A 13598-nucleotide genomic window follows, 5' to 3' on the forward strand; every position below is an offset into this window, starting at 1 on the left:
TCTAAGGCTTCCTTTCGAAAAGGAAAAAGGCTCTGGGTAGAGCACCTCCTGCCTTAGGCGTTCCTGTACCCCTTCTGACCAGAACTTTGCTAAAAACGCCTTCTCAAAATCATCATATGTCGGGCAAACAGAAGTCATGTCTGACGCCCAGATCACCCCCGAACCTTGTATATATCCTGTAACAAAACTGATCTTCTGCCACTCCGACCAATTTCTGGGTAGCACTCCTCTGAAACTTCGAATAAAAACAATTGGATGGACCCCCCTCTTGTCAGGGTTAAAAATCTGGAATTGCCGATGCTTTATCATTTTTTCTTTGGCATGCCAAAGGCTTTCGTAATCTCCGGTAGATAAGAATTCACGTGAACAACCAGCTTGTGGCAATTTAATGTTTGAATTACTTGCAGAAGTCGGTATTGTGTGTGAATGGGCGGTAACTGGCTCTATAGTCGCTGCCAACTTCTGCTTCTGCCCTGTATTCATTTGTTCTGAGCTTTGTTGTGAAGCACGCATCGACTCTTCTATCGTTTGTTTCCAATGCTCAAAATCAGCACCTAACTGCTGTTGCACCTCCTCAAGTCCTTTCGCAAACAAATTCTCTTCCTGTTTGCCAGATAAACTCTGGAATGCTGACTTAACATTTTGCTCAACGTTTTCAAACATTAGCCTTTTGTTTTCTAATGTGATTTCGGATAATTTACCCTTTAATATGTTAATTTGGTGGTCTATAATGTCTTGACGCTCTGTCAGATGTTCAACGCTTTCCTTTAGGTTAGTCTGTGTACGTGCCAATTCAGGAAGTTGTGCAATTGCACATGACATGGCGTCTTGCTTTTGTACTAATTGCGGAACCATTTCCACTTGTTCCCGTACAGTATATATCTTAATAGCCACATACTCCTTCATTTCGACACGTACACGGTGAGTAGATTCCTCACATTGTGCTTTCACCAATTCTATTTGTGCAGTTAATTTTCGTTCCGTCTCTTCGGCCTGATCTTTGAGTTCCTTGGTCTTCGCCTCTATCTGCTGCTCTAATTCGGAAAAACTGTCTTGTAACTGCTGCTCAATCTCAGTCTGGACTAATTTCATCTCTTCTTGAGTTTGAGTAACTGTCTCTAATTGTGCTTTAATATCGGTTTTCATATTTTCCTGCCCTTCAGTAACTGAGGCTAATTTCGCGTTAATGTCGGTTTTCAGATTTTCCTGCCCTTCAGTAACTGAGGCTACTTTTGCGTTAATGTCAGTTTTCAGATTTTCCTGCCCTTCAGTAACTGAGGCTAATTTTGTATTCAAATCATTTTGCCCTTCAGTAACTGAGGCAAATTTCGCATTAATGTTGGTTTTCAAAGTATTCATGCTCTCGGTTATCATCTGCATCTGTCTCATGATAGTTACCAATGGATCTAATCCCTGCTGCGTACTTGCTGTTACACCTCCAGCCGTGTCTACAGGGCGTTCTGTTGCGCTATCTGTAGCCATCGGTCCTGCAACACTTCTTACTGCATCATTATTATCAGTGCTAACAGCTGAAGGCTGTTGCATGCTGCTATGCTCTGCTTGACTCATCCTAAACATTGCCCTAGTTAAAACCATATAAATGTTCTACTGTCACTATATGTAACTCCCTTCTACTGTCACTATATGTAACTCCCTTCACTCAAGAGTACTTCTGTGTCTACTTTCTTAATGTACATATACAGATAAATGCAACTGGGACAGGTCAATCGAAACACTTCCTATATCTAACACGAACACAAATAATCAGTGTTCAAATATCAAATAACACTAAACAGAAAAGCGTATACTTCAACTGTACTAGCAAGCTTTAATAATAAAAATATAGATCTGGCCTTTTCTCTGCGCCCAGCGTGCTGTCTTTCGGCTTAATTTGTAGATCCAATTATATCACCTGCGAGTCTTTCCTCTCTTTTCCAAGCGTCAGTTAGGTTAGCTCGTTGTAGTTGACATGAAATGGAGAACAAAATTATTTTAGCAACGTCCAAAAACGTGACCTGTCATGGATTGGCCATTTTAACATTTTAATGTTCGGATAATAAGTTGCTGTCTCTTTATCTAAGAATAGATGACGAATGCAGCTAGCCGCTATCTCTGTGTAATGTCTTGTCTGTATAGACGTGTATCTGTTTCCTTTAAGATCTCTTCACCTTCACATATAAATCTATACAGTAAAGTAAGGCCCTCCCAGTTCTTGGCTGATCCGTGATAAGACAGGCGAAAAATTAGACTAAAGGAGGATTATTAGTATTATCTCTATTTTCATTCGCTCTCTCTCTTTCTCTCCTTTATCTATGTACAGTTTTTAATATAATATTTCACTACATGAAATCAGCCAAATAGGATCTTTGGTGGAGTCCTTCATCTTGGTAATAAGCGGCTGGCTTGCTTTAAGAGATCTTTACATTTATTATTACTGTTAAACACTGCAGTCAGTTGGGAGAATCAATTGTTTGGACAATTTGTTCCTTTTACGAAAGATTGCAAATTCCAGATGTGTACAAAGCCTTTTTGGACAATTTAACACAGACTCAGTGATTGCAGGCTCTCTTCGACACAGCTGAACACTGCAGTCAGTCGGGAGAATCAATCGTTTGGACAATTTGTTCCTTTTACAAAAGATTGTGAATTCCAGATGTGTACGAAGCCTTTTTGGACGATTTAACACAGACTCAGTGATTGCAGGCTCTCTTCGACACAGCTGACACTTCCCCACTATTTACAGGGCCAACGTGATCATCAAATGATTCAGAAAAAACTCATTCGCTCATTCACTCCAGAACAAAAAAGTGACAAACCTTATTTATGAAGGAAATTGTCTATTAAATACATCTCCATTACATGTCCAGATCTCCAGTGATTCCACGCCTTTATTATTTTCCTTTTACAGTCTCTTTCTCTTCAAACAAACCGCTAGCGGCACAAATGTTAATTGGCTCGCTTTAGTGAGAAGAAAAGCAGAATATGTATCTCCCAGAAAAATGTCAATCCCTCAACAGATACTCCAGAAGCTGTGCCAGTTACCACTCTAACAACCATGGAGAATGCATATATGCATCTCTGTTATTTCAAAGAATAAACGCACTAGAAAATACTTTGGCGTCGTCGAGTTGTCGCTGCATATATTACGAGAAAATCAGATCAGATAACTTTTCCAAAGTGAATGAATGTGGATGGTTTGATTGAAAATGATTAATTGGTGCATGGTAGAGGGTATTTTCTGTGGGGACATTACACACGGTTAGTACTGCCATACACTAAATGTGAAGACAATCCTCATATCATTTGCTCATCCACAGTCATAGCTAATGCTACAGTGTGTTACATTGTGATGGGTTTGATTATCATCTTATGTGTGCCATATGACATAATGTATGCAAATTGAAAGTTTTTAATGTTTAGTGATATTTTGTTTCTTTCACACTTAATTTCAACTTCTATCAATACGTCTTAGTGTGTCTTATTTTACACATGAATAATTTTATCTTTGAAACAATGAACATCATTTTGGTTCACCTTTTAATGTATAATTGCTTTTCTCTATTACAGAACTGTTAAACTCCAGCTCATTAACAGGCTTGGAAAATAATCAAATCTATTTATTTGTCTGGAGATAATACTGCTGTTGCATGAGACATGATCAGCGTAAAAGTCATTTCTTTAAGGAAAATAAATTGATCACGAGGTTACATATACATTACATGTTATATTGCTTTCATTACACAACATTTAGTTCATATCACATTTAAATTATTATGTAATTTACCCCGTCATACAATGAACTCCTCAACATTATAGAGGGGCTATCTTTTTCATCAAGTTCCCATTACCATTTCAATTTTGTTGTCTGGCAGCTTGTGTATATTTGGTGGTATTTTGTTAAGAAGATGTTGATCAGCATGTGCAGAATTGTTTTTGGTTTTGAATACTCTTCTCCAGGGTATATTTATTAAAATTGTACGCTGCTACAATTTTTTAAAAATATTTTATGATAATCATTCTTAGCTGTAATTATAATTAACATTATTATATTATTTTACAGGTGTAAATCTGAGATCTGGAAGGCAAGGTATTTTCCCTTCAGCGTATGCAGTTGATGTGGATTATAGTGATTTTGATCCCAGCACGCCAAAAGTTAAACGAGAACGTTATTTGCTGGGTTACCTCGGTTCAGTTGAAACAAAGTGCCACAAAGGCAATTCAGTGTTGTGCCAGGCAGTGAAAAAGATAGTGGGCAGCGGGAACACACCAAAGCACAAGCCACATTCCTGTATCCTAGAAGTTTCTGACCAAGGACTTCGTATGGTGGATCGCAGCAAACCTGCAGTGAGTGTATTACAAAATAGTTCAGTTATGGATTCTATTAATAATTACGGTATTATGGAATACTATCTTTGCTGGTTGTGTATTTTGTAATGTGCAAGGTAATCATTAATCCTGCACCCATGATTAAGTTGCTAGTATTGGTTTGTTTTGAGGTATAAGATTGGTGATTGTGATAATTGAAATTGGAATACTTAAAACAGACTTTTAATACATAAAAAATAAAATACTTCAATCGTCACCTCATAATGGCACTGTAAGATGGTTTAAAAAGTGACACTTTTATCATTCTCAAAAACTATTCATGTATGTGCAGAGTTATTCCAGATTTCATAATTGACTATTAGGCCACTGCTGTTATCTTCTTGTCTAGCTTGACCTGTTCATTATTTTACTTTCAAAACTAAAATAGTGGTTACTCTATGTTGTTTTAGTGTTAGTCCATGTGTTATTACACCAGTTCTGTGCTCTGCAAGGCTTTCCTTTCATTCCAGTTCAAAATAATCTTGTACATTAGCAGATACAAACTTCAGGCACTACGATTTCTTATGATTAATGGAAAAATGAAAGCAATTGGTACTGATCTTCAGAAATTACCAAATTGGATTACATTAGTATCTACAGCCATTTGCAGCATAGCACTGTTAAATGCATGATGGAGGGTATTTCCCATGTACCATGAATTAGGGCTCCTTTCTCTTCCAGTTGCTAGGAGGAATGGAGAGAATGACTGCTTAAATCCCTTTGTGCACTCTGTAATTAGTCTAATTTTGTCCTCATAGTCTCTAGAGGAGCCATGTTTTATTTATTTAGTCATAAAGCTGCACTCAAATAATTGATGTCTAAGTAATGAAACCCAGGTAGAGTAGTCGGTACACTTTTTAGAGACCATATAATTAAGGACAGTTCAAACATATGCAGACTGGTCACAATGGTCACCACTGGGCACAAGTTTTTCTGGGTTAGTTCCACCCCCAAAGGCTACTGGAGTGATGTCACAATACAGTGAAGATGAGACCCCCAGGCTGGTTGTCAGTCGGAGGAGCTAATGAGCTCGAAAAGGCATGGCTGTGGGGAACGGCTGGCGTAAGCTCTGCAGAGCCTCGACAGTAGCCCTGCAGGGGCTCGGCAGGAGCTGGTGAGAGCTGCAACAGGTGGGCCTCTCGAAGTGGTCGGCATTAAGCCTGGAGCTCTGAAGAGACTGTCTGCTGGAGGTTGAGCTGTGATTTCAATATGCAGCAGGCAGAGAGATATCCATGTTGCTTGGCAGGCACGTGACTTCTGGATGCAAACTAGTCCCCTCGGTTGCAGCACTGCCATTGCCGATGCATGCACCGCACATAGGCAGTAATGGTGCCCTCTGGTTGCACCTGTTAGTCATCTACACTGAAGTGTCCATAACATGTGATGCACTTGTCATAATTGTGAATGTCTTTGGATATAAAAGTGCCTGAGGTACTGAAATCAGGCTGTCCGTAGGCTGCAAGTGTAGTTCTTGAAACTGTCATATGACCAGATGTAATATCACTTGCCTTTAAGGAAGAGCTGGAGAAGCCGTCTTGACAGTGGCTACAGATTCTGCATCCCTTCTCCCTGTGGGGGAATACCATGGTGTGAACTTGAAGACAGTGAGACAGTGGGTGGCCACACAGAAGGTGAACCTTCCACGGATTGACACAGGAGATGTCCAAGGTAATGGGGAGCTCAGGGTAGCTGCAACCCTATCCCCTGCAATCTTGGACCTGAGGTTGTGATGCAAATACTGGTCTCAAGCAAACCTATAAGGAAACAAGTAATGTAGAATAGGCATTGTGGCTGGACCAAGCCCCATTGGAGTGGGTCAGCTGGTGGTGAGGAGCAGTCCTTGAAGGAGCAGTGCTGGGACCTCTGCTGTTTCTGATCTATATAAATGACCTGGGTGACAATCTGAGCAGTTCTCTTAGGTTGTTCGCAGATGATGCTGTAATTTACCATCTAGTAAGGTCATCCGAAGACCAGTATCAGTTGCGAAGCGAATTAGAAAAGATTGCTGTATGGTGTGGCAGGTGGCAGTTGACGCTAAATAACAAATAGTGTGAGGTGATCCACATGAGTTCCAAAAGAAATCCGTTGGAATTCTATTACTCGATAAATAGTACAATTCTCGAGGCTGTCAATTCAACTGAGTACCTGGGTGTTAAAATTACGAACAACTTCAGTTGGAAAGACCACACAGATAATATTGAGGGGAAGGAGAGCCAAAGGTTGCGTTTCATTGGCAGGACACTTAGAAGATGCAACAAGTCCACAAAAGAGACAGCTTACACTACACTCATTCGTCCTCTGTTAGAATATTGCTGCACGGTGTGGGATCCTTACCAGGTGGGATTGACGGAGGACATCGAAAGGGTGCAATAAAGGGCAGCTCGTTTTGTATTATCACATAATAGGGGAGAGTGTGTGCCAAATATGATACACAAGTTGGGATGGAAGTCATTAAAGCAAAGAAGTTTTTCGGCGCGGCGAGATCTATTTACGAAATTTCAGTCACCAACTTTCTCTTCCGAATGCGAAAATATTTTGTTGAGCCCAACCTACATAGGTAGGAATGATCATCAAAATAAAATAAGAGAAATCAGAGCTCGAACAGAAAGGTTTAGGCGTTCGTTTTTTCCGCGCGCTGTTCGCGAGTGGAATGGTAGAGAGATAGTATGATTGTGGTTCGATGAACCCTCTGCCAAGCACTTAAATGTGAATTGCAGAGTAATCATGTAGATGTAGATGTAGATGTAGATGTAGAGCAGATGCAGGACAGTGAAAACCAGCTGGTGCTCCTTGGAGGGAATTCCAGTAACCAACTTTAGCAAGTGGTAAGGTGCAAAATGTCCTATGGCTAATCGTGGCACTAGCAGATGGAAGACCTGGACAAGACCAGTGCAGCACATCACAGATGCACGTACATGTCTAAGGAGTATGTCAAGCAGAATCCCCTATCCAGAAGCCATGAAGTCATGTCTGATGTGGACCCCACACTGAAGAAGGAGCTACTGCTGGATAAAAATGGGCGAAGGCATAGAAGACACCCTCACTGTGATGAATGTCAGATGTGTAATGATGCTATCAATGCACTGGTGGCCAACAGGAGATAGGGCTTAAATAATGATGGTAAGGCAATGGTGAAGAGTTGTGTGGGGCAGTGATCACCAGTAGGAAAAGCATGAGAGCCCTGAATACAAGAAGAAAACATTCCCAGAGGGCCAGAAGAAGCCTGGGATGGCAGGAAAAGTGGTGCAGGTGTTGAGAAGAAGGATAGTCAGAAGGCCAAAAGGCTGTGGACAACAACACAGAAAGCGATGCCTGTGAATGAGCATAGTTGCACCTGGAGGGTGGACAGTGGGCTGTAGCAGCAGAAGCTGTAGGCTGCAAATCCATGTGTGAGGAGCACAAGGAGAGACTGCCAGATTTCCCTGGAGATGAGAACTGCTTGTAATGTGTAATGTGAAGAGGAGTGAGCAAACAAAGAAAGAGCTAACAGGAGCTCAAGACAGTGGAAATGATGTTACCAGATACATAGCACACATAAGAGCATGTGAAGCTAACATCAAGAGGACTATAAATGGCATGTATCAGAAGGTACCAGGATGTACACTGCAAAAAATGCAAGGAAGAGGAGAGACAAAGCAGCAAAGGAAGTAAGACGTAACAGCACAGTGTTGCAAGATGCCCCAAAGAATGAAGGCACAAAGTGCTGCATCACCCCCGTGAGGAAGGATAACCAGGCTGGAACTACAATGGTGAAACTTCCTGGCAGATTAAAACTGTGTGCCAGACCGAGACTCAAACTCGGGACCTTTGCCTTTCATGGGCAGGTGCTCTACCATCTGAGCTACCCAAGCAGGACTCACGTCCCATCCTCACAGCTTCAGTTCTGCCAGTACCTCATCTCCTACCTTCACAATGGTGATATTCATATTGAAGGTAACAAGCAGTATCGGGTCTGGGCATGGTGAGCAATGCCCAGGTGGGTCCCACTGACAGTCAGGACTGGATGTGAGGAGGAAGTTCGGGTCGGTTACACTAAACAACACCCCCATTTTACAGTAGTTCATTTATTCACCTCTTTACACAAGCAAAGCACACAAAGAACTAGTTATGTCGGAAGAGAGCAAAGATAATCTTAGCTTAGCATCCAAAGGTGGGGAGTCTAGAGAAAAATGTATATTGTTGCTGGTGTCGACCTCAATGGCACCACATAGCCCCCCCCCCCTGCCCCCCTCCACAGTACGGAGTGCTCTTGAGAGGTCAGCGGGGAGGGGGGTGATCAAGGCGTCGGCAGGGGTGGTCCGCGGGAGCCGGACCACAGTCTGCTTGACAGCGTCGGCAGGGTGCTGCGTGGGTAGATGACGTGAAGGAAGGTTCAGCCACTGAACCTGGAAGTCGTTGAAGCACGCCGGGCATCGTACTGGGCGTGCTGGTCATGCGGCGACAGGTGGGCTGGCGGTTTGTGAGTGGAACGGAGCGGTGATGACAATGTCTCCAGTGGGCATGGCGAACACATGAAGCATGTCCAGGTCGACATCAGGTGAGAAGGGAACACATTTCACCAGGTGGCAGGCGATGGCGGAGGTTGTGTCATGAGCACCGGATGAAGGAAAACACATGACGAACAGTGTATTATCGCGTAGTATTATAGAGATATTATGACTAATGTCCGGGGGAACAGGCACAAACACCTCAAGTGAGGGCACATTCAAGATTGGGGGAGGGGGGGTGAGGGCGTGAGAAACCTCATCAGGGTGAGGCAGGCGATGGGGGAGAGGTCAAAAGGACCAGTGAAGGGCCCGGCAGCAGGGGCATGATTGTAGGTAAGTTCAACGTGGGGAGCATGGGGTCACTCGACGGAGTGCGTGAGACCAGAGTAGGGGGCGATGTCAGAGGAGAGCTCGACGATTGGAGCTGGAAGTCACCTGATTGAGTGTTTAAGTCCGACCTGGAGGGAGTGGTCGGAGCGTTGTGAGCCACGACAGTGAGTGGCATGGTCGTGGCCTGAAAGAGGGTAGAAGAAGGCTCGTCATGAGCAGGCTTAAGTCTGTTGATAGAGACTGTGACAGCTGAATCTTTCATCTGGATGTCGTAGGTGTTGGCTGAGCGCTGGAGAACTCAGTATGGGCCGGTGTAAGGAAGTTGGAGGGGAGCACGGACAGCGTCATCTCGGAGCAAGACGTACTGTCAATTGTCCAGAGATTACGGGACGTGAACCTTAAGGCGGGAATGGCTGGCGGGTGAAGGAATATGGAGGTTGATCAAGTGGCGTCTGATGCGGTCCACGAAGGAAGGTAAGTCAAACTGAGGGAGAGAAGTGGAATAGCTCACAAGTTCACCAGGGAGAACAATGTTCTGGCCGTATATGAACTCAGCTATTGTGCCTTTGAGGCCTTCCTTATAGATCGTACGAATGCTGAGTAGCACAAGGGGAAGGCCCTCTGTCCAAAGTCGTGGCATCAAAGAGCCGCCTTGAAAGTGCGGTGCCAGTGCTCAACTAGCCCGTTACTTTGCGGGTGATATGCTGTGGTATGGATGCGCCAGATGCCTCAAATGTTACGAATCTCGTTGAACAGGGCCGACTCATATTGTCTGCCCTGTCAGTCATAATGATAGCTGGACATCTGAAATGCGATACCCATGACTCGATGAAAGCTCGAGCAACAGTTTCTGCCATAATATTGGGGAGGGGGACAGCCTCGACCCAGCGAGTTGTTCGGTCGATAGACGAGAGAACATAATAAGAGCCGTTAGGGGACGCTAGAGGGCCAACACTGTCAATAGGAATGTGCTGGAAACGCCCAGGAGGGATCCAAAAGGCGCTGAGGAGGGGGTGAGGGGGGGGGGGGGTGGAGGGGGGTGGAGTGTGCTTGTGTACTTTGCATCATTGGCACGCGATGCAGGAGCATGCCCACTGCTGGTAATCCTTGTTGACATTTCTCCACACAAAGTGCTCCGCTACAAGGCAGGCGGATGCACGAACACCAGGGTGGGCTAAATTATGCAATGTGTTGAAGACAGCTTGGTGGAGCCTGGTTGGGATAAGGGGGTGTAACGTGCCCGTACTGTCGTCGCACAAGATCTCACCAGAAATGCCATGGAAGGTGGTGCAGACGAAGTGTAGTGAAGAGGTAGAGTCTGAAATCAGGTTTTGTGTGTCCTCGTCGGCAGGTTGGAGGTTAAGCAATTCGGAGAGGTCTAACAGCGAATGGATGGCGTCAGCTTGTGAAAGGAAATCAGCAACTATATTGTCAGCACCCTTTATGTGTCTGACATCGCTGGTGAACTGAGATATGAAGTCCATGTATCTAAAGCGGCGAGGAGGCGGGTCAACTGGCGGGTTTGTAATGGCCACAGCCAGGAGTTTGTGGTCCATTAAAACATAGGAAGGGCATGCCTCAACATCAGTCTTAAAATACTTGATCACTTCGTAGACCGCGAGCAACTCCCTGTCAAACGTGGAATATTTCTGTCGTGCATTGGTGGGCTTGCGTGAGAAGAACTGCAGAGGCGAAGTCTGGCCGTCGATAGTCTGGCTAAAGACAGCGCCGATGGCAGTATCGTTCGCATCTGTGGTGATGAAAAGCTGCGCATTGGGATGAGGATGCGCAGTGGTGCAGGCCTCGGCAAGACGTTTCTTGAGGGTGGTGAAAGAGTGAGTCATAGCAGGGGTCCATGGAATGGGCTGAGATCCAGAAGAATGGGTGCCTGCCAAGGCGTCCGTCAGTGGAGCCTGAATCTCTGCAGCCTGAGGTAGATGTCGTCGATAATAATTAACCGTCCCCAGAAAGTGCCAGAACTCTTTGAATGATGCAGGTCTGGGTAGGTTTAGTATTGTTTGTACTTTCTCAGGGGGTGGCGAAATGCCGTCGGCAGAGCCCCGAAAACCAAGAAAAGTGACAGTCGGTTGATGTAGCTGCAATTTGTCCTGGTTGGTCTCGATGCCTGCTGCCGCGAGAGTGTTCGTCACAGTTTGGACATGTCAAATGTTGACCTCAACAGAGGAGATGAACACAAGAATGTCATCAAGATATGCAAAGCAGAATTTTAGGTCGAATAGCACTTCCTTGATGAAACGTTGCCAGGTCTGGGTTGCGTTTTTCAGACCGAAGGACATGAATCAAAACTGAAATAACCAGATTGGGTTGATGATTGCTGTCTTCTCGATGTCTTCAGGTGCCATGGGGATCTGGGGGTGGCGAAATGCCGTCGGCAGAGCCCCGAAAACCAAGAAAAGTGACAGTGGGTTGATGTAGCTGCAATTTGTCCTGGTTGGTCTCGATTCCTGCTGCCGCGAGAGTGTACATCACAGTTTGGACATGTCAAATGTTGTCCTCAACAGAGGAGATGAACACACGAATGTCATCAAAATATGCAAAGCAGAATTTTAGGTCGAATAGCACTTCCTTGATGAAACGTTGCCAGGTCTGGGTTGCGTTTTTCAGACCGAAGGGCATGAATCAAAACTGAATTAACCAGATTGGGTTGATGATTGCTGTCTTCTCGATGTCTTCAGGTGCCATGGGGATCTGGTGGTAGGCCCGTTTGCAAACAACGTGGTCGCATCTGCGAGGGAACTGGTAAAGTCGGAAATGTTGGGCATGGGGTAGGTGTCCGTAATTGTTCGTGCGTTTAGTCGAGGGTAGTCACCGCACATGCGCCAGGACCCATCTTTCTTGGGTGTCATATGAATGGGCATAGACCAGCTACTGGCAGAGGGTTCAATGACGCCGGAGGTTAGAAGTTCAGAAATCAGCTTTTTAAGGTCGGAGAAGCGCTCGGGACAAAGTCAATGTGGTTTACTGGAGATCGGGGGACCTGGCGTGAGGCGACGTTTGTGAACCGTGCCGTTGGTGACAACAGAGTGTGGGAGGTGGTTTGTTTACAATTTGTGGCGAGCAGGGCAGGCGAGGCGTGGTCGTGGTGTTCGGAGCCACTCATCAGAACCGACGAGAGCCGAGGCGCCAAGGTGTCCCAGGAGTCAATGCGACAAGATGGCTGCCGGCCCAAAGCAGTGGCACCAAGCTCAGGTGAGCTCGGTAGAGCTCGTGAACCATTAGTGTGTCCATTGTCCGAGGTCACGGCCTGTGGCAGCACGGTCACTGGCGAAGCGCTAGTCGTGAGTGCACTGTTTGTGTTGTCAGTGGCGGTCGCACGGCGGCCTGCAGGAGCCAAAGTTGCATTGTTTGAGGTGCTGTCCGCGAGTGGAGGGGTAGGAGCTGTCACATAGGGAACATATTATGCTCGTCGCACATGCGCACTCATGTCCGCCTGAGTGTCAAACACTGCCGTGTTAGGTGGTTGTGGCCCTGTGGACTTGATAGCACAATTGTGAGGGGTAGCAGGAGATAAGCACATGGAGGCTCGATTGCTGGGACTACAAGCAGATTCGGCGCACTTACTGACCTTGCTTTGTCCTTGCTGCAGTGTCTGTAATTCCTTTGCTGCATCAGAGATCTGGAGTTGAGTTTCACGGAGCCGGAGGAAGAGCTCCTTGCATAGGCGTGCGACATTTTCAAGCTCAACAAGGCACTTGTGCGTTGTTTCTTGTAATGTCGTCAACAGAGACGAGCATGTACGGATGAGATGAGCCCAGACCGATGTGTCATGGGGGGGGGGGGGGGGAGGGGGGGGGGGGTTGCTTAACAGAGCACAGGGGAAGTGAGTCTTGGATGGATGGTGAAACACGGTGTTCCGCGCTAGGTGCGTTGAAAGTTTGTGGTGTCGTAACAAGTCAATATCTAGTATAGGTTCGTCAATTTCGCACACTAAAAAAGCCCACTCGAGTTTGCAGTTTGAGGAGAGTGAGACGACGTGTGAAGTTGAACCCAAGCATTGTAGTTCAGTTGAATTCACGGCTTGCAGTGAAGTATGATGAGGGTGGGTGTGCGAAGATGCTAAGGATGTGGGCAGCAGTAAAACATCGGCACCTGTGTCCACTAGGAAAAAGGATCCTGACGAAATGTCTTTAATGTAAGGTTATCCACAATTATTATCCAGTTGTTCCCGGACAGAATGGAGCACTAGGGGGTGCCTGTCATGTCTTGTGCAGGAGGCGGCACCCGGACCTACCTGCGATTGGCGTTTGGGAAGTAGCAGGGTGGTCTGCAGTTCCGTGCTGCCTCACCAAACCGTGTGTGGAAGTAACAGTACATGTAGTGTGGTTGCATTTCCTGCGGGAAATTCGTTGCCAATGGCGGTGCTTAAGGTTTGGTGGCCACAGCAGATTCGGTTGC

At 45.5% G+C, this 13598-nt stretch overlaps 1 protein-coding gene across 1 annotated transcript in view; it reads left to right on the forward strand.

Moving 5' to 3' along the window:
• The window catches only part of LOC124612858 (JNK-interacting protein 1), a 125288-nt gene that overhangs the window by 86869 nt on the left and 24821 nt on the right, over positions 1-13598 (forward strand). Inside the window, exon 5 of the mRNA XM_047141288.1 lies at positions 4061-4344. Coding sequence (XP_046997244.1) covers positions 4061-4344 — 284 coding nt within the window. The remainder of the gene's footprint in view (positions 1-4060; positions 4345-13598) is intronic.

Source organism: Schistocerca americana, chromosome 4 (genome assembly GCF_021461395.2).
Source record: "Schistocerca americana isolate TAMUIC-IGC-003095 chromosome 4, iqSchAmer2.1, whole genome shotgun sequence".
NCBI lineage: Eukaryota > Metazoa > Arthropoda > Insecta > Orthoptera > Acrididae > Schistocerca > Schistocerca americana.